Raw genomic sequence first — 20,061 nt, forward strand, 5'->3', positions numbered from 1 at the left:
AGTTCTTCTTTTATCTGGAGGAGGAAAAGTCGATATCGTATATGGGACATCTCAATATTTTGTTGTGTTGATTCGAAAAGCGGAGTCTCATTTCAATTAATAACATCTATGCATCAAGCTAAAATGATTCGAAACTCGTTCATAATATAAGAGGTGAACGTACAATAGGTCTGCACAAAGCCTAAACACAATAATCTAAGCACAATATCTAAACACAATATCTAAACACAATAATCTAAGCACAATATATACAAGTCACACGAAGCAATCAAATTATTAACTAACCTAAAAAAGAAAACCTAAAGAAGCTGCATAAGATTAAAAGACCTCTCAAACCCTATATACAATGGCCAAAAACGCCTAGAAGTTGTTGGCAAAACCAAATATGGTACCATTATTCAAGACTAGCAAGAGGCTAGGGCAAGAGAGAGCCAGCGAAGCTAACTTATTCAAAAAAATAACACTCCGGGGGGTTTCGAATTGGAATCGTTTTTGGTTCGTTCCCTCTTCTTAACTGAATGTTTAGCTCTTATTACTTTGCTAGGTTTTAGTAAGTTAATTCAGGTATATTCATACAAATTTACCACATTTGCGATGAGATACAATGTCAAGTTTTGTGCAACTGACCATAAGATATATATGGCATGGAGTACCATGACGGATCCAAAGTTCAGGATGCGTGTGTACGTACTCAGTTGAGTAGTGTTACGATTGAATGGAAAACATATTTGGGGGCCCAGTACCAAAAAATATAATGCGGTGAAGGTGGATCGAACACCTGACCTTTAGATCTTCAGTCTGACGCTCTCCCAACTGAGCTATCCCCGCAACTGGTATGTATTTTAGAAAAAAGAATATTGTTTAATGTGAAAACTTTCCAACAATCTATTACACTCTACAAGAATAAAGTAGAATTGCCGGTCCTCTTTAGTCTGTTGGCTTTGTTGAATGCTAAATCCATCAGCTCTAAGGTTGGACTGGCACAGAGAGAGAGAGAGACTTTTTTAAGTAATAGTGTAATACCTCTTTTTTGTTCTTTTTTTTTTTAAAGAAAGGCACAAGGAAAAGAATTCTGTACAACCTAATGGCAATGGGTAGGGATCAAAATACCATACATGTACCCTTTTTCATTCTTCATTCATGTATCCGTTATATTCTCCGTAATTAGATAATGAGGATTCCCCGTCCTTTTTGGGGATTACGTTCCCATACCGGCCCCGCCTCGATCCCTGTTAACAATTATGTAATAATTATTATTTTTAAATAATTACATAATATAAAAATATGAAAATAAAATTAAATACATATATAAATAAATTTCTTTATTCAATTTAACAAAAACGAATATAAATCTCAGCTAAAAAAGAAGTTTCTATAAATAAGAAGTTTCTATAAATATTCATTAAGAGAATCATAGTTAAAAAATATTACAAATTTTTTTACATAAATATATATATTTATAAATAATATATATATATATTAAAAATAGATATATAATAAATTGTATATAATAATATTTATATTATAAATAGGTGGAGATAGAGACGAATATCAAATTATCATACCCGCCCATATCCTATTCAAAAATCCGAATACTAAAAATCTTCATACCCATTACCCGTTTATCTCCCCATATATTTCCCGTTAAGGTCGAATACCATGAATACCCTACCCGTGTTGTCTAAGTTGGGACTCAATGATCTAAACAACTAATACTCATTCCGCAATATTCCAACACTGATTAATCATGCATACACAAACGCCAAGAAGGTACACGAATAAAAGGTCTCATTTATGCATACATACATGTAGAGAGGGATAGATCAGATAGTACTAGTTAACGCATTAAACAGTACTAATACATACGCAATTGGTCACCACCAAGACCATAATACACATCCTAGCTAGCTACTAATTAACATTCATACATAAGCTACGTACACAACGATAACAAAAGTAATACGCAATTAGGTATATATTGCTCCATGTTCAAACATTTGTAAAGCGCAGGTACCCTTTCTGGGAAGGAAGGTCCTTGGTCTTGTTGCCCTGAGGGAACATCTTCTGGGCCTCCTCCTGCGACACAGTAGGAGATATCACAACATCATCTCCAGGCTTCCAGTTCGCCGGAGTAGCAATTTTGTGATGCTTCGCCTTTTGCAGCGACTCCAACACCCTCACCACCTCATCCATGTTCCGGCCAGTGGTCGACGGATACAGAAAGCTCAACACCACCTATTACATAATCACAAAATTTAATCACTACTGCATGCCTCAAAATTATTCAATCAACGAAGCACATAAAGAACTAAATGGCACCTTCTTGTCAGGGCCGACTATATGGAGAGCGCGGGAAGGTAGGCTGTTTCCGGAGGAGTCTTTCTCTTCGGGATCCACCATGTTGAGTTGCTTCATGATCTCTCTCTTGGTATCGGCGATGATCGGATAGTCCACCTTGCACCCGGCCTATAAACATTCATGGATCGATGACAAACAATTCAGATCAGGTCATCAAGTGGAAAGGAAAGCGCAAATTACGACAGGCCGATCTAGTAGTGAAACTCACACTGTAGGCTTCAATGTCCTTGATCCACTCGTTATGAGACGAGACGTCGTCGCAGGACAAACCGATCAGCTTGACTCCTTTCTCCTTGAACACCTTGGAGTACTCGGCCATCTTCGCAAGCTCCGTGGTGCAGACCGGCGTGAAATCACCTACATCCGAAAACACAAACGTTACTTTACGTCGCCGATTAAATCAACAGAAGCAGAATATCAAGTTAGTGGCAAACCGGGGTGAGAGAAAACGATGGCCCAGCTGTTCCCGATGTAGTCATGGAGCTTGATCTTTCCTTGGGTGGTTTCAGCTTCGAGGTTGGGGATAATGTCTCCAATGGTTAGCCCAGGCATCTTCAGAGAGTAAGAGACCGAGTAGAAGTAACAGTGTTTTTTCTCTTTGATTTTTGTTGTGGCAGAGAGAAGGGTAGAGGGAGAGGAGTTATATAAAGAGTCGTGGGCTGCTGCATGAAGAGAACGTGGCTAGGGAGTTGAAGCAGTACTGGCTTCCTGTCATTGGAAATAGGCTCCTTCTCCCTCCACGTGTCCCACCATCTTTTCTCCCTTTCTCCACCTTCATCATGATCTCGTTCTAAGTTAGCTGGTAAGTAATATTATCATTAATAATTAGGCTAATTAACCAAAGGGGATGTAGCTCACATGGTAGAGCGCTCGCTTTGCATGCGAGAGGTACGGGGTTCGATACCCCGCATCTCCATTAAAGTTGCTTTATTTAATTCCTCTAATTTTTGAGAACCCCAAACTACCACCAGGCAGCAGTAAATATTTTTTACTTTTTACTATACCCCGGGTAGAACTACCATCAGGTAGCAGTAAATAGTTTTTACCTTTTACTATACCCCCGGGTAGTTTTGACCTTTTTAATTTGCTGTGATTTGACTGATTTCCAAAACTACCCGGTAGCCAGACAATAGTTTTTACCTTTTTAATTTGCTGTGATTTGACTGATTTCCAAAACTAGCAGACAATAGTTTTTACCTTTTTACTTTGCTGTGATTTCTTTCCCGCGCAATGACTTTGACCTTTTTAGTCACTCTCTCACTCATTTTTGGCAGCTCAAACGAAATTAGGGTTTTTGAGAAAAAGAGAAGCTATGGAGGTCGCAGCTCAAATCGGTCAGCTGCTAAACGACACCGTCAGCCCCGATTGCGCAGCAGTCCGTACGGCCACCGAAGCCCTAGACCGCCTCTCTCAGCTTCCCGATTTCCCTTACTACCTCATCTCCATCTCCGCCGGTAATTTATCAATTTCTACTCCGATTAAGGTTAATTAAATTCGTATAGCTGCTCTGATAGTTTTGATATCACTGTGAAATGTTAAAGAATGGTAAAAAAAATTTTGGAATTTTGATTTGTGTTGGTGAATCGATTTCAATACCAGGAGGTGAAAATCAAGGTCAGAAAATCGCGGCGGCGACGTACTTGAAAAACTTCACTAGGAAAAATGTTGAGGGGGATGTGTCGAGTTCGGCACCGAAAGTCAGTAAGGAGTTCAAGGACCAGCTCTTGCGAGCTTTGCTGCAATCGGAGCCCGCGGTTGTTAAAGTTTTGGTTGAAGTGGTATGCAATTTCCTCTGCTGAAATTTTACTATGATTAGTTTGGTTTGTGAGTTTTTGATGTGTGAGATTTGTTTTGGTGGCTTTGGGTGGCAGTTTCGGGTTATTGTTGTTGCGGAGTTTGTTAAGCAGAATTGGTGGCCTGAACTTGTTCCTGATCTGCGAGCCGCTCTTGAGAATAGTAACCTTATTAGTGGCGCAAATTCACAATGGAACACGATTAATGCCCTTAGAGTTCTTCACGCACTTGTTAGACCTTTTCAGGTAATTGATATGTTCGATTCAAATTGATGTGGAAAACAGTTAGGGATTGACAATTACAGAAAAGAATGTAGGGATATTAAGTGGGAATATGTGCTTATAGTTCGGGGAGTTGGTTTCAGAAATGATGGTCAGTAATCTCAAGTATCAAATAAGAATTTATGTAGCGCAGGTATAAACCACAGTCTTGATGCTACTTTATGATCTTTGTATGCTATAAAATTAAAATTTTCATTTTCGTTCATCCTTCTCTTCCTAATTTTGACTGGTTACAGATGCATCAAATCAGTTTTATTTTTGATTTTTTTCCATTTTATCCTGTAGTTGCAAGTGACTTCTCGTCTACATATTGACTTTCATTTCTCAATTTTCCGGATTCGCTGGAATACCAGTGTCTGACCATAGTATATTCTTTAATATATGTTTGTAATATTATCACTGAGGGGCCTCTCACATGGTAAAGTGGCATATACACCACACCTTTTTTGGCAGTATTTTTTGGAGGCTACAGTTTCTAAAGAGCCAGTACCGCCACAGCTTGAGCTAATTGCAAAGGATATTCTTGTGCCTTTGTTAACATTATTCCATCAAATTGTCCAAAAGGTTGTTATCTTTTACACTTCTTTACCCTCATTTCCCTCATGCCCTTTCTGATCTTCCACGAGACCTTACAATGATGGATTCTATGTATCATATAGGCATTGGGTACTCCTGGCATGACAGACATGGAAACAGAAAATTTGCTTCTGATTGTCTGCAAATGCATGTATTTCACTGTAAGTAAGGCTCTTTTTATGACTATGCAATATGTATACAAGTTTATTTGCTCAATCTTCTTTTCATCCCCACACATCTGTTTGTGTTTATTAGTATATTTTATTTGGTATTATGGTTGTTTCACTTTTTAGTATTTGACATAGTGTTATGTTGATAGGTGAGGTCGCATATGCCATCTGCTTTAGTGCCTCTTCTACCTTCGTTTTGTCACGATCTAATTGGCATTGTTGATTCTTTGAGCTTCGACTGCGTGGTAACACCAGAAAATGGGTACCAGATGAGGTTAAAGACTGGAAAAAGAAGTTTGCGCATTTTCTGTACTCTCATTACTCGACACCGAAAGTATTCTGATAGGTAATTAAACAGTGCTGTATGTAGTTCTCTTACACAAAAGGCGTTGTTGTGCTTATTATTCATGTTTTGTACTTTTTTACATTTTTAGGTTGATGCTAGACATGATAAAATGCGCTCTGAACATAGTCAAATACAGCAAGAATATCAGCGTAAGTTTTGTATTGAAATTTGTTTTTCATCATGTTTGATCTTGATGTTTAATTTGATTATGTCTCATTCTGTTCCGTGTGCAGAAGATTGACTTTTTATCGGAGAGGGTCCTTTCATTGTCTTTTGATGTGATATCACACATTCTTGAAACAGGGCCTGTAAGTTTCTTACTCCTGAATGCTGTAACTCCCATGGAACATTAGAGAACTGAAAGTCTTTAGAATGAATATTGTCAAATTTAAGAAGCACATGTTCTTTCTTTAAATCAACCTACTTTCATTTTCAGGGATGGAGATTAGTTTCTCCACATTTTTCGTATCTATTGGATTCTGCAATCTTTCCGGCGTTGGTAATGAATGAAAAGGTAAGTGTTCGGGACAGTTATGTGTATGTGTGTTTAATATCAGCTTAAAAATGCTTCCAAGTAAAATTTCTTCTAATCCCCGTTTATTCTGCCAATGGATTCAAGTAGGATATCTCAGAGTGGGAAGAAGATGCAGAGGAGTACATACGAAAGAATCTTCCATCTGACCTAGTAAGGGAGCTTATGTTTTTATGATCTTTGATGTGATTCATTTACCATTTGACCTTTTACGTACTTTGTTTTTGAACAGGAAGAAATTTCTGGCTGGAGGGATGATCTATTTACTGCCAGAAAAAGTGCTATAAACTTACTCGGTGTTATTTCAATGTCAAAGGTTACTCCTATGTGCTCCTTGATGAATATATATGGGCATGTATTTTAAACAGCATGTGATTATGGTTTTCTTTGAATGTCTACAGGGACCTCAAATGGGAACTTCTTCTAATGCCTCATCAGCTTCATCAAAACGCAAAAAGGGTGAAAAGAAGAAGCAAAACAATCAAACTTGTTCAGTTGGAGAACTAGTGGTGCTTCCATTTCTGTCAAAGTTTCCAATTCCTTCTGATGCTAATCCATCCCAAACTAGAATTACGAATGAGTGAGTTCATAAACACATCCTTACATAAATAATTGTTGATGTTGGAACTGTATGTCTTCTGCGCTTTAGAATTTATTAGTTTCAATTTATTATTCTTTTTCTATTGTTACCTTTCCTTTCCTTTTCATTTCTTTTTAATTTATTTTATTGTACATCTCTTTATGAAATTTTTTCAGTTCCTGTTTGTTATCACCATATTCTGTTTTGTGTGTCGCACTATTCTCATATTAATGTGGACACTTCAAATTTATTTTTGATTATTTTATTATGACCATGGCAGCTATTTTGGTGTTTTGATGGCATATGCTGGCTTGCTAGATGTAAGGATTTATCCTCCTGTTACTTCATAATTTTGTAAATTGAGTTATAAAAGAGTCTGTATTGAAGATTTGTACTCGTTTTATTGTTATACAGTTTCTAAGGGAGCGGGAACCTACATATGCAGCTACTTTGGTTCAATCTCGGCTACTACCATTGTATAATTTATCAGTGTGCCCACCGTTGGTTGCCACTGCAAACTGGGTGTTGGGAGAACTAGCATCGTGTCTACCTGAGGTGAGACTGTTCCATACCCCACCATCTGCTTTGCTTATGCATTATTTAAATCAAAAGTCGATCTATGCATTTTTGGCCAAACCATCAAGAACATTTATGCATTTACCTACCTAATATTTCGATATACTTCCTTGAAAACAGCATTTTATTTGTGATAGCCCACACTGATTTTATCTCATTTTCAGGACATGAGTGCAGATGTGTATTCCTCGTTGCTGAAGGCATTGGCTATGCCTGATAGCAGGGATACTTCTTGTTATCCAGTGCGGGTATCGGCTGCTGCAGCCATTGTAACACTTCTTGATGTAAGTCGCAAAATCATTCCTGTACTTGTGGATTAAACAACAGCATTATGGCTTTAACTGATCTTATATTCTTTCTTCAGAATGACTACACACCACCTGAGTGGCTTCCTCTCCTTCAAGTTGTTATTGGTAGAATTGGCTGTAACGAGGAAGAGAACTCTATTTTATTCCAGCTTCTTAGTTCTGTGGTGCAGGCGGGAAATGAAAATGTTGCAGTCCATATCCCATATATTATTTCATCATTGGTTGTGGAAATCTCAAAATGCATGCCCCTTGATCTGGAGCCATGGCCTCAAGTATGTCGATCCTTTTAGTCTGTAGGCTGGTATTTTCTTTATTTTCTTTATTAACACGTTAACCATCTAGTGATCGATGCACCTGAATACAGATTGAAACAGTGCCATAGAATACTGATTCACGTCACAAAATCAAATACACTGTGCTTGATCAATTTGAAGCTGGTTTTTTTATGCATAGAGTTGATTTTTCCCCTTACATTCATGCTTCCACTTTTATATAGTATGCGCTATACATTTTGTTCAATTTGTTGCTTGCATTGGAATTATGGTCCCCAAGTTATCGTAATTTTTTATGAAGTAATAACCTGTACCAATTTCAACTATCAGTTTAATACTGATGAAGTGGCACCGTTTATATCAGATGGTTGAAAGTGGTTTTGCGGCATTAGCAGTGATGGCTCAAATTTGGGAAAATGATATGTCTGAAGATCTGGAAGAGAATGAATCCAACCATAACTTTCTATTAGGTCAAGCTACTATTGGCAGAGCTTTCTCTGATCTCTTGCAACGGGCTTGGCTTGCACCAATGCATCGATCGGTTAGTTTCTGCTATTAAATATTTGGTTCACAAAGTCCATTTTCTGGCACTTGCGCTGTTCAGTCAATCATTAATTTATACTTCAATCAGTTTGGCATAGGCATCTGGGTTTCAGATCGTCACATTTGTTGATTTCTGTTACTTGACCAGGATCAGGAAGATAACACTTTGCCACCTCCATCTTGCCTAGATTCTGCATCAACGTTGCTTCGATCCATCATGCTATCTGTTACTGGAAGTAATGTTATTCTAGAGCTTAAAGTGCCAGAGCTATTATTAGTTTGGGCTGATCTCATTGCGGACTGGCATGCTTGGGAAGAATCTGAGGACATGTCAGTCTTTGAGTGCATTAAGGAAGTTGTCAATCTACATAATAAGTATGGGCTGCAGAATTTTATTGTAGGACAGATGCCATCTCCTCCAGCTCCACCTGTTCCCAAGCATTCTGTGATAGAAGGTATTGGTACTTTTATAAGCGAGGCCACTTTACAATATCCATCTGCAACATGGAGGGCTTGCTCTTGTATCCATTTGCTGCTACATGTCTCAAGTTACTCATCTGAGACAGAAAGCGTGAAGCAGTCATTAGCAGCAGCATTTTGTCAGGCGACATATTCCCATTTCAGAGAAGTTAAAAGCAAGCCTGGATCTCTGTGGAAGCCTTTGTTGCTTGCTTTATCATCATGCTATTTATGCTGTCCTGAAGTTGTAGAGAGTACATTGGAAAAGGATGGAGATGGAGGCTTGGAAACCTGGGTAGCTGCCCTCGGAATGATCTCCACCAACTCTTTCAAACCTGGGCTATCAAGAGAGTCGGAGATAAAGTTGATTGGTAAGTATATTTGTAGCTAAATCTTTAGGAGAAGACTTCCTTCTGCTAGGTTCTTAGGTTCTCCTTTGATTAGAATTTACCGCTGAATAGTCATCTGGAATAATTCATATCCACAAAGGTTAACAGATAAACAGCTGATGATTTAATGACTTGTATAACATCACTAATTGTTCTCAATAAACCTCAGCGATGGCACTGGCAAAAGTGGTTGAGCGACTTCTGATACTCGGAAAGCCTGGTTCTCTGCTTCGAGAATGCTTTACTTCTCTGATGGAAGCATCTGCTCGATTTAATGAAGTTGAGGAAGATAACGATGAAGATGAAGTAGATATAATTGATGAAGATGAAGATGGTGAAATAGAAGATGATGACGATGATGAAGTAAGTAAATGTATTAGTCTGTATACTGCTTATCAATAGCAGCTGATATGCTGCAATTTAACTTTCACTATCTGAGCTACTCCAGCTAGACTTTAATGATATAAGTTGGCCCCTCAGATGTTAGGAAAGTTAACCGTCTTATGCCTGTTTAGGACTCGGAGGACGATGAACATGAAGAAACTGAAGAAGAGTTCCTGAATCGATATGCTGAAGCTGCTCTTGCCTTGGAAAATGGTTCAGTTATTGAAGAGGGGGATATCGAAGATGAAGACCAGGAAATGGATTTTGAGAAAGGTGCATATTTCTCGCTACTGAAAAGTGCGTTATTGACTACTTTATAGGTGCATTTTGTTGCTGAAGTTTTGATTTGTCTGCTTTTCTCATGGTGTGTCTTGCAGGCTGCCTAGAAGAAATTGATCTGCAAGAAGCTGTCACTTCACTTCTACAGAAGTACCATCCCATTCTCATAGAACAACAAGAGGCATATCCACCAGAGCTCATTTCAAGATTTGTAGAGTCCATCCCGCAGTGTAAGATTTTCTTTCAGCATTATTCTAGGTGAGCAAAGCAAGTGTGATATGATTGCTGAGTGTTGAATTCCGTGATTCTTTTTCTTTAACCATATCTAACTCGAGGTCCGTTTGGAAAAAATCTGCCACAAGGCTCGATAGTGCAAAGGCAAGAAATAGTGAAGAAAAGGAACAATTTACCAGACAGGCAAGATCTCGTTTTTGTTTTGTTGAATAAGCTAGTTCGTCTCCAGTTGACTTATATAGTCCTAGGTCTAGAAAACACGATTGATATAGTTCCACTGTGGCTAGACCATAGGGCAATATGCTGAACAGAACCGCGGTTCACTCGCAAGTCTAAAGGGATTCAGTCGAAGCCAGAAACTCGTCTATTATGTTTGAAAAGATTAGCAGAACCAATTTTCACAACAATATGCTTGATTTTAAGCTCAAATGACCAACCCGGAAACAAACCCCAGGGGCCATATTCCTCCAGCATCCAACTTAGTCTAAGATTAAACCCTAGACACGAACTCCACTAATGGAAGTTGCATTATGTGGTCTTGGAAACCATCATCGGCCATTTCAAAGCAAATCTAAAGTTTCATTAATGTCATAGCAGTCTCTTTCTTGTATGACAATGGCTTTTCTTTCCAATATAGTGTAGCAAGCTCTAAATTATACGGCAGAAGTAATTATTCCAATATCATTCCAGATTGCAGTAGCCAAGATTGTAGACAACCATTTTCACCAGCGCCTTGTAGAATTATCTGAACTACGTATGATTACTATACCTGGGCAAGACAAGTTTAAACAACAAAACGTAAAACGCAAAACTGAAAGGCAATGCCAGGGTATCAAAAATATTACCGCAACTGTCCAATGTCGATGCTAGGAAACTTACACAGAACTTTCACCCACACAACATTACTACAAAGTTAACTATATATTATTATTAATATTAAGAATAACTTAAAAAAAGACAAAGAACTTAATTAAACATAATAATGAACAGTGCTGGAAAGTAGAAACTGCCCTAAGCTAAGCACTCGGTAATTTCTTCCAGTCTCTCGTCATCCCGGGTTCCCCGCTTAAACATAATCGAGTAAACATCTGCTAGTACTGTTTCATTTTCTCAAACTTGAGGTTCATGTCATTCGCCATTTGTCTCATGAATGCATCTTTGTCTTTCATGGCTTGTTGAATGTTGTGCTGAATCATAAATACCTTGAGGAAAAACAAGTTCGAAGTTGGATACTTGGTTCCAGAAAATAGGCAAGTGACATCATAAAAATATCCTAGGAACCTCGAGGTCTGCTCAACCTTGATCCATTCATCAAAAGAAGGACAACACTTAAAATCTGTGTCACATAATGCAAAGTTGATCAAAGCACGGCGATAGAAGAGTGCACTATCTAGCATAAGATAGGTGGAGTTCCATTTAGTAGGCACGTCTTGTCGCAAAGCTCTCCTACTACCTCCCATTCCAACTTGATCAATACAGCCCAAAAATCTTTCCTTTCTTGCCATTGAACCCTTATGCACTTGAGACACTCATGAATCTTTATCACTGACTGATCAATAGATTTCAACCCATCTTGAACAATTAAGTTCAAGATATGTGCATAACATCAAACATGAAAAAATTTCCCATTTAACAAGAGTAGCCCTTTAAAATTCAACTGAGTTCTCAACTTCTCAACAAAGGAATCATTAGCAGATGCATTATCCAATGTAATCGAAAACAGTTTCTTCTCAATTTCCCACTCACATATCAAAGAATTAATCTTTTCAGCCAAAGCAATACCATTATGTGGTGGAGGAAAACGATAAAAGCTAATTATCTTCTTATGCAATTTCCATTCCAAATCAATCCAATGTGCCGTGAGTGTCAAATAACTATCAGTTGTTTGAGAACTCCATAAATCAGAAGTCAAACAAATCCTCCCTTGAACACAACTTAAAATACTATGAAGCTTCAACTTTTCACTATCAAAGAGCTTTTGTAATATGTGACTTAACGGTGTTTCTACAAGGCAACTTAAGAATAGGAGAAATATAATGGAACACAGCTCTAATCCCCTCATACTCCACAAAACGAAATGGCAAATCATGTCGTACAATAGCCTCAACAATCAATTCACGAAATTTTTCATGCGAAAACTTTGAAGAACGTGTAGAAAAATGAGGTGACACTACAATATCCTTATTATAACATAGGTCATTATGGCGTATAAGGCTACTTGTTCCTGTCACTTTGTCACACTTATACACGGCTCCACACTTGGTGCATTTTGCACGTTCTATCTGATCATCACCCACAGGTAACTGTTTAAAAGACAACCAACAACAAGAAGTCTTCTTTCGCTTTTGAGCAGAAACCTCTGTTGTTCCTCTTTCTACCACAACGGGTTCCTCTGGTTCCAATGATATTGATATATCATCATCATCCATTCTCACCACTACTCTGAAAACAAAACAATTAATACATTATCATCATCCATTCTCACCACAGTTTGCAAATAATACACACAGTTTGCAAATAATCTTACTTTACAGGGTACATATGAATGAAGAATGAAAACCATGAATATGAGCTAGCCCAACTAATATCTACGTATAGTAATCTCTGTATCTACCCAGAGTATCACACACAGTTTTTATTCTTTATATATACCTCTACAAACTTACATGCTTCCTTATCAAAAACACATTCCTATTTTCTCACCATTTTCCTAGTACTACTCCGATCCTCTCGTTTTCCTAAACAAGAACCACAAAACGATGATTGAAATCAATCTTCATTCATCTAGAATCCATGAATTGATATTGCCCAGAAAGCAAACCAAACACAGCAAACTCACAAACACCAAATGCACAAAATTAAGAACCCACAGAACAGATCCAGTTCAAATTTTGACTAAAAACAATAAATCTAGAAGAGTAAGGAAACAAAAACCAACCTGAATTTTGATCCGAAGAGGGAGAAAGACTGGCACGGTTTGTTTCTGAAGAGGGAGAAGACCGAGAGAGTGACTGTTTCGATCTGAAGAGAGAGAGAGAGTGCTAACTGCTTTAATTTTTTTCTTCCTTTTTTTTTTTTTCCTTAGCGGGTTGGGCGGGTCGTTTCCTCCCGTTAGTTAACGGGTTCTTAGCAGGTTGTCAACCCGTTAGTGTAAAACTGTAATGGGACAGAAATGGGCAGGTTATTAACAGGCGGTTAGCGGGTAATGGGTTAAACTGCCAGGTCTGAATGAACAAAAAAATGAGATGGTGGGACGCAAGGATTCGAACCTTGATCTTCTCAAGATCTTGAGACTTGCATATGCAAGTTACAAGCCTGAGAGCTCTGCCATATTTGAGCTACATCCCATTAACCTAACCTAAATGCCTAATTCCTAGTTATCCTACTAATGCATGTTGGTCACCAATTATAGTTTTCCATTTGTTACTTTCAACATGCAAACCAATCCCTACTTGTAGATACATATCCTACAAAACCATACATATCCTACAAAACCTAACGAGATGCACATCATTACATAGAAGAACTCCTGTCTAAGCCAGAACCAATTCAACAAATTCGGCACGAAGACAATCCACCCCCCAAAGAAACCAACTCCATCGATTACAAAACAGTGTAAAGGGAACCAATGAGAAGAAAACTGGAAGAGTAATGCAGCTAACAAGCCATCAATTGGAAAATTACACAACCACATGCACAACATCACCAAGTACAAACACGATCCCCTTGTTGTGACACCATAAACCAACACCAATCCAAGCCAATTCTTCAGTAATGAAACCACAACATCAACCGGTCATCATTTCACAAGTTCTTCCGACACTTGACAAGTACAGACAGTACATCAACCAACACTTTGGACAACAAGAAGACATATCACCAAAGGAAGAATTATGCCACTGTTTCACTAATATACAACAACCAACTCCACAGGCAACCAAAAAGATGCACCATGATCACGCACTATAAAACTATATTCCATCATGCACGCTATCAAGTTGAAAAGACACAATCAAAGTTAAAAAGAGATTTCACCAGGCTCCACATTCAAAATGCTCCACACTGAAAGAACAACCATACCAAAAAGCAGCTTCCCACGTATCAATGATACGAACTGAAAACTTCAAAACTTCGTTCCACCTCTTACAACAGAAGCAAAGAAAACCACAAAGAGATGAAGCTGTGCCAAACTTCAAAACCCAGCAGCTTAACATGTTTAATTAACCCTCTTTAAGATTCAGCAGCATCAGTAGTTAACAGGCAACAGGATAGATACCATACCTATCTGAACTCCTCTAGCAATAAATTATGTTCCAGAAATAATATTGATAGTTTACATACTAGCATGTCACGAGTTGAAATTTGCATCCATCCTAAATGTGACACATCACAAAGATATCCTTCATCTATTGAATGCCCAAAGAGTAAATGTATGAAATTAAACCGAGACAAAAAGCATCAAACCTTACTGGACAAAAGCTTCAACAGCCTTCTCTAACAACCCTGCAAGGCACAGCCAATAAAAATAAAACACAAATGGATGATATAGTGCCAAACCATTTTTGAAAAATAGTTGGGAAAGGCGAAACAGCAAAACCAGTATAGCAGAAACATACATGATCCAACTCACCAGCCAATATAAACACAGCAGGCGCCAAAATTAGTATGTAGTGGAAAGTAATCTAAAGAAAACAATGAATGAGATGAGTGGTAACCAATAAGGAACCACATTAGGGGCAAAGATTGGACAAAAAACCATACTAGATCTGTACCAGAGCAGACAGCTAAATTAATAATCAAGAAAAAGATCACGACTAGCCTTTCAGCACAAAAAAAAAAAAAAAAAAAAAAAAAAAAAAAAAAGAAAGTAAAGGAAAGAACGAAGTTAAGAGAGACAGCCCATTTGGAACACGTAATTGAAGTCCTGCCATCAATTGCAGCCTGGACTCCGCCCCAGCCAAAACCAAGAACACATCTGAAAAATAATAATAATAATAATAATAATAATAATAATAATAATAATAATAATAATAATAAACTCACAAAAGGGTTTGGAATAGAATGAAAGAACGAAAAGTTCATCGTGGAAACAAAGGGCACAAGCAGATGAAACACCCCACTGGTAGCACAGCCTAAAACGACGCAGATGAAAAACTGTGATTTCTATAGTTACTATAATCCAAAGAGACCAAAACAAGGAATCAATAATGAATAAAATTAAGAAATACTAATATCACAAATGATGAAACCACAAAGCCTCTAACCTTGACCACCGCAGACAGCTCCTTAATCAATACCAACAAATCATCTACAAGAGAATATTATATAAAAAGTAATATAAACAATAGCTGAAAGCAGGATACCAGAAATCAAAAGGAAACCAGTTAATCAGAACTCTTTTTTTTTTTTTTGGTCTGACAGTTGATCAGAACTCTGGATGATCATATATGGACCGCATCCTTCACCAGCCCAATCCTAAAGCACAAAAATAAAAAAAACCATAATGCACCACAACCAAGATCTGAACAAATTAATGAATTCTTGAAACCAATGTACTTGTTCAACGACAATTCAGCTATATAGAACATTTAGTAAAATCAAGCAAGCAAAATAACAATAACACCTCTAATATCCACCTATAACCGGAGAACGATAATGACAAAATTTATCTATAATAACAGAATATCAGGACTCAATATTAAAACAATTGAGAACAAAAGCAGTTTAAAGGAACATTCTACCACAAAAGTAAGTAATCAGAAAAGATCTTTTTACTGTCTAACAAAGAAATGAGTTGACCCCCAGGATGTCGAGGAGATATTTGATTACTACTTCAAAACCCTGAAATACACATGCAGAACATAATACCATCGATACATATTACATTCAATACATACCAGAAAAAGCTTTCAAGAACTACTGTAAAATCAAGATGCTCTGTGCGTATGACATCAGAAGATTGACATGTAATGTCAAACTAGAAAGGTAACCCAAAACCAGATGTAAGTAATGCCAAACAATTTTAAACCCAGATAGTTTGATTTCTTGGTAGGACCAAGTCGTATGATTTGGACATTGAATCAAATTCAACCAGAAGTATCTGTAGAAAACGAAAAAGAAAACGAAAAAGAATTCACAAAAGTGTATGAAAGATAATAATATAAAGGACCAATAGTCATAAATACATGGGATGAGCCCCAAAAAACAAAAAATCACAGAAATAGACTGAAGATATAAAGAACAAATAGAAACCAGGATCCCAACTAGACAGAACCGCACAAATTCTGACCTTGAGTAAACCAGTCCCTGGGACACGTCAATATAATGTATAGTATTAGTTCATGTAGTCACAAAAAAGCATGCAATTGAGCCCGAAACATAAGATCACAGAAGTAGACTAAATATATGAAGAACAAATAGAAACCAGGAAACCAACTAGACAAAACCTTTAAAACCTCTGACTTGGTGTAAAACAGTCCCTGGACACATCAACAAAAAGTATAGCATGAGGCCAAAAAAAAAAAAAAAAAAAAAAGGTTAATATGAAAGATGTATAGAGCAAATAGAAAGTCATAAACCTATTAGACCCACACACACTGACTTGGTGTAAAATGTAATTAGACGAACCACACACTCTGACTTGGTGTACACCAGTCTCTAATGTATTGTATTGGCCCACCTTAGAAGTCGCACGAAATAGGAACATGATGATCACAAACAAGTTTAAAAAATACAATTAATAATATAACAATAGTAACTACAAAATAGGTTTTGAGAAGAAATTAAATCACAGGGACCACTGAAGCCAGAGCTCATCTCATTAATATAGGTATGGACAGTAACCTTCACCAGCCAAATCCTAAGACACATAAAAGAAACATACATGATGCTGCAGAATTAAAGTTGAAGTCGAAATGAAGTCAAAGGCCAAGAAGGCAAGTAGTTTGGAAGCATGAAAAACAGATTTAACCAATAAAGCCAAAGCTCTGCCCGTTGTATGTCGAGACTCCATCCACCAGCCAATCCTAATATATATCAATAGATGCACCACATTCCAAATTGAATCAACAAGAATTCAAGTGATAAAATTAAAAAGAGGGATAGATGCATCACAATCCAAATTGAATCAAAAGGAATTTGAGGATAAAATTAGTAAAGAGTAAATGGATCCATCATCAAACCACTAAACAAGACAACACAATACTCCGCTATAGACTTGGGCAGCCATCACCCTCAAATAAGCCAAATCCTGAACAAAAACCACAACAGAACTGCATTATAACCAAATCATCCAACCACAAAAACAACAAATCAAGGATAGGAAAGGAATTGAGTTAATTGCTGAAACAAAAAACCAAATCACAAGATGGATAGGCATCATCAAAAACAAGACCTCAATAACCACAGAGATATACATCATAAGCCCAGCAGCAACAAAAACCCACTCCTGCATAAATCCTTACTCCTAGCCACATCCAAGTACCAACATATAGGCAAATTAGTATGCTTGCAGTAGTACCGAACTGTTTTTAAGAACTGGAGAACAATTTACAAAATTCAGCCGCAAATAGAAATACTAAACAGAAAAAAGCAAAAAAAAAGACACCAATCATTTTCAGAAAAGATGAAAGATTAGAAGGAAAGAACAACTAGCACCAACCAGAGCTACAGCTTGGTAAGCCAATCCCATGAGAGAAAAAGGAATTCAAGTAAAATGACATTACTAACAAATGAGAAAGAAAGGCGGAAAGGTTGACCCAATAAACCAATTGAAACCCCGTATCCTGCTTGTATAGCCACTGCAAACCCTGCAGCCAAAATTGCAAGATTCTCCTAAAAACAATAACAACTCGATCTCAACCAGTGAACAGAATAGAAACTGAAATAAAGAATATAATTTTTTAGAGAAATAAAAAGTTTCCCAAAGCAATAGAGCCAAATCACGTAAGCACTTCCCAGCACTTACACCTACCAAGATACCAGCAAAATCCTAAGCTCACAAAGATAGGGATTGGGAAAGAACAAAAGATATGTATTATAAAAAACCAATTGCCAAAACACATGAAGCATCACAGCTCCTTAGATAAAAAAAAAACAGAAAAGCTTAAAACAGAGATGAAAAGCTTAACCCGCTTAGACCAAAAACATGCAAACAACAAAGTATCAACAACTATTGGAGGAATGAGTTGATCACGCCTGGGAACAGAACTCCTAGCCACCACCAGCGAGCCATATCCTAAACCAACAGGAACAAAATCCACCCATAAATCCATCACTGGACTTTACAAGACAGCCAGAAAAGCATGCATCACATTATAGTTTTGAGCAGTTTTAAGAGGAGGGTAGTGAAAGCAGATTTAACCCCCGTCAACCGTTAGCCCACGTACAGCAAACAGACTATGAACTGCACACTTTCCCCAGCCAATTCCTGGACACATTAACAAATGGAGAATATGAGGCAGGTTCCGAGAAAAAGAAATCATACTTCAATCTCTGCAACTAATAATTACAATACCATGTCTGCCATATAGAACCTCATCAGCAATCATCATCTACCACCCAAGTCGTAAGTCAGACAACAAAAACCAAAATTGATCTCCATTACGATATAAAGCAAGACGGATTATTTCAACAAAGCAACTGGTTGACCGATGAAACCAGCTGGAAAACCCAACACCCTGCCACCCTGCTCATATAACCAAAATTGATCTCCATTACAATATAAAGCAAGACGGATTATTTCAACAAAGCAACTGGTTGACCGATGAAACCAGCTGGAAAACCCAACACCCTGCCACCCTGCTCATATAGCCATTGCGAACACCGAAGCCAAAATTCCAACATTCTCCTAATGAAACACCAATAACAACTCAAGATAAACCAGAGCAGACATCTAAAGAAACAAAGGCGAAACGATAAATAGAGGAGGAGGAAGAGATGTTGAATGCCAAACCAAATACACCCGAATGGCGTGACTACCCTGCATTTGCACCTAGCGATATACCAACCAAATAATAATGTTAAAAATCAAAGTAAGGTCTGGGAAAGAACTAAAAACAGAATGGAATAACTAGAGTTCAGAAACCAAAAGAGAGCCGAAGCATGATACACCACAGCTGCTTACAAGCCATCGCAAGCACAACCTACACCAGAGCAAGCAAAAACTTGAAAACGTGCCAAAAGCAACTACTACTGAGAAAAGATGAGTCCAAACAAACATGCGTACAAAACCAAAGGTAGAAAGGATGATTCCATCACTGAATACATATAAAGCTGGGAACAAAAACTTCAAGCCGCCACAACCCCTAAACCAATAGAAACCAAAGTCCATCAATAACTCAGACCCTCAGACACAGAGCACAAACTAAATGATTTCAAGAAAGGTAAAGGCAGAAGATAGTCTGTAAACCAATAAAACCCGAAGGTCTTCCCATCAATCTGGGTACGGACCGCAGCTTCACACATCAAATCCTAAAAGCACATCATTAAATCGTGATGCATCCCAATCCATATCAACTTAGGCAGAAGTACATTAAAGGATGATTCAATCTCAGCAACCAATTAACCGATTTACTAAACCATGTTTGCTTATCACAGAGCTCAGCAGCCACCATCAGACATCCTAAAACCACACCAACAAAACCACAATCGATCTCCATCAAAAACTGAAGCATCCAACCACTTAATAATTCTAAATAGGTTTGAAAACTCAAAAGGTAGGAGTTAGCAAATTTGATCCCTGTTAAACCGACTAATGCCGATGTTCTGCCCATCACTAAACATGTACTGCAGCCCTCACCGGCCAAATCCTAAAAACACACATCAATAAAATTCATGTTTCATCAAATCAAATCAGGAAGGTCTTCTGAAGAATGAACCAAATAAAAAAAGCACTATTTCCATCTCTGCAAACAATGAGAACCGAATCGTTTGCTTGGTATAGACCTCTGCAGAGCCATCACCATCAAACTAGTTCAACC

The 20,061-nt window shown here is 37.7% G+C and overlaps 2 protein-coding genes and 3 non-coding genes across 6 annotated transcripts; 2 read left to right on the forward strand and 3 right to left on the reverse strand.

Annotated features, from left to right (window-relative positions):
* Positions 1-755: 755 nt before the first annotated feature.
* Positions 756-828, reverse strand: TRNAF-GAA. Its single transcript has one exon. It is a non-coding gene; the product is annotated as a tRNA-Phe (tRNA).
* Positions 829-1,731: 903 nt separating this feature from the next.
* LOC101291715 (1-Cys peroxiredoxin-like) lies at positions 1,732-2,970 on the reverse strand. Its single transcript, XM_004297053.1, has 4 exons — positions 2,793-2,970; positions 2,567-2,715; positions 2,320-2,466; positions 1,732-2,235 (listed from the first exon to the last, which is right to left on the reverse strand). The coding sequence occupies exons 1-4, from the start codon at positions 2,908-2,910 to the stop codon at positions 1,990-1,992; spliced, it is 660 nt and encodes a 219-aa protein (XP_004297101.1). The 5' UTR covers positions 2,911-2,970; the 3' UTR covers positions 1,732-1,989.
* A 231-nt stretch (positions 2,971-3,201) lies between these two features.
* On the forward strand, positions 3,202-3,274 carry TRNAA-UGC. The gene has a single exon. It is a non-coding gene; the product is annotated as a tRNA-Ala (tRNA).
* A 536-nt stretch (positions 3,275-3,810) lies between these two features.
* LOC101292009 lies at positions 3,811-10,132 on the forward strand. Its single transcript, XM_004297054.1, has 19 exons — positions 3,811-4,397; positions 4,887-4,997; positions 5,093-5,170; positions 5,329-5,525; positions 5,614-5,674; positions 5,759-5,833; positions 5,962-6,039; positions 6,148-6,210; positions 6,290-6,373; positions 6,459-6,637; positions 6,918-6,957; positions 7,052-7,192; positions 7,378-7,497; positions 7,578-7,793; positions 8,158-8,334; positions 8,485-9,166; positions 9,354-9,547; positions 9,700-9,865; positions 9,946-10,132. The coding sequence occupies exons 1-19, from the start codon at positions 4,167-4,169 to the stop codon at positions 10,107-10,109; spliced, it is 3,057 nt and encodes a 1,018-aa protein (XP_004297102.1). The 5' UTR covers positions 3,811-4,166; the 3' UTR covers positions 10,110-10,132.
* Positions 10,133-13,355: 3,223 nt separating this feature from the next.
* Positions 13,356-14,826, reverse strand: LOC101292298. Of its 2 annotated transcripts, none has more exons than XR_184508.1 (2): positions 14,712-14,826; positions 13,356-14,584 (listed from the first exon to the last, which is right to left on the reverse strand). It is a non-coding gene; the product is annotated as an uncharacterized LOC101292298 (transcript). The 2 variants fall into 2 exon arrangements; XR_184509.1 differs by having other exon boundaries at positions 14,698-14,744.
* Between the last annotated feature and the right edge of the window lie 5,235 nt (positions 14,827-20,061).

This window comes from Fragaria vesca, linkage group LG4 (assembly GCF_000184155.1).
Source record: "Fragaria vesca subsp. vesca linkage group LG4, FraVesHawaii_1.0, whole genome shotgun sequence".
NCBI classification, from domain to species: Eukaryota; Viridiplantae; Streptophyta; class Magnoliopsida; order Rosales; family Rosaceae; genus Fragaria; species Fragaria vesca.

What these genes read in the sequence shown, in the direction of transcription:
- LOC101291715 (XM_004297053.1), bottom strand. Translation starts at nt 2,910, where the DNA reads ATGCCTGGGCTAACCATTGGAGACATTATCCCCAACCTCGAAGCTGAA. An exon ending in CATCGTTTTCTCTCACCCCG is followed by an intron (nt 2,716 to 2,792) that starts GTTTGCCACTAA and finishes TTTCGGATGTAG; the next exon opens with GTGATTTCACGCCGGTCTGC. An exon ending in AGGACATTGAAGCCTACAGT is followed by an intron (nt 2,467 to 2,566) that starts GTGAGTTTCACT and finishes GAATGTTTATAG; the next exon opens with GCCGGGTGCAAGGTGGACTA.
- LOC101292009 (XM_004297054.1), top strand. Translation starts at nt 4,167, where the DNA reads ATGATTAGTTTGGTTTGTGAGTTTTTGATGTGTGAGATTTGTTTTGGT. An exon ending in GCAAATGCATGTATTTCACT is followed by an intron (nt 5,171 to 5,328) that starts GTAAGTAAGGCT and finishes TTATGTTGATAG; the next exon opens with GTGAGGTCGCATATGCCATC. An exon ending in CAAACTAGAATTACGAATGA is followed by an intron (nt 6,638 to 6,917) that starts GTGAGTTCATAA and finishes TGACCATGGCAG; the next exon opens with CTATTTTGGTGTTTTGATGG.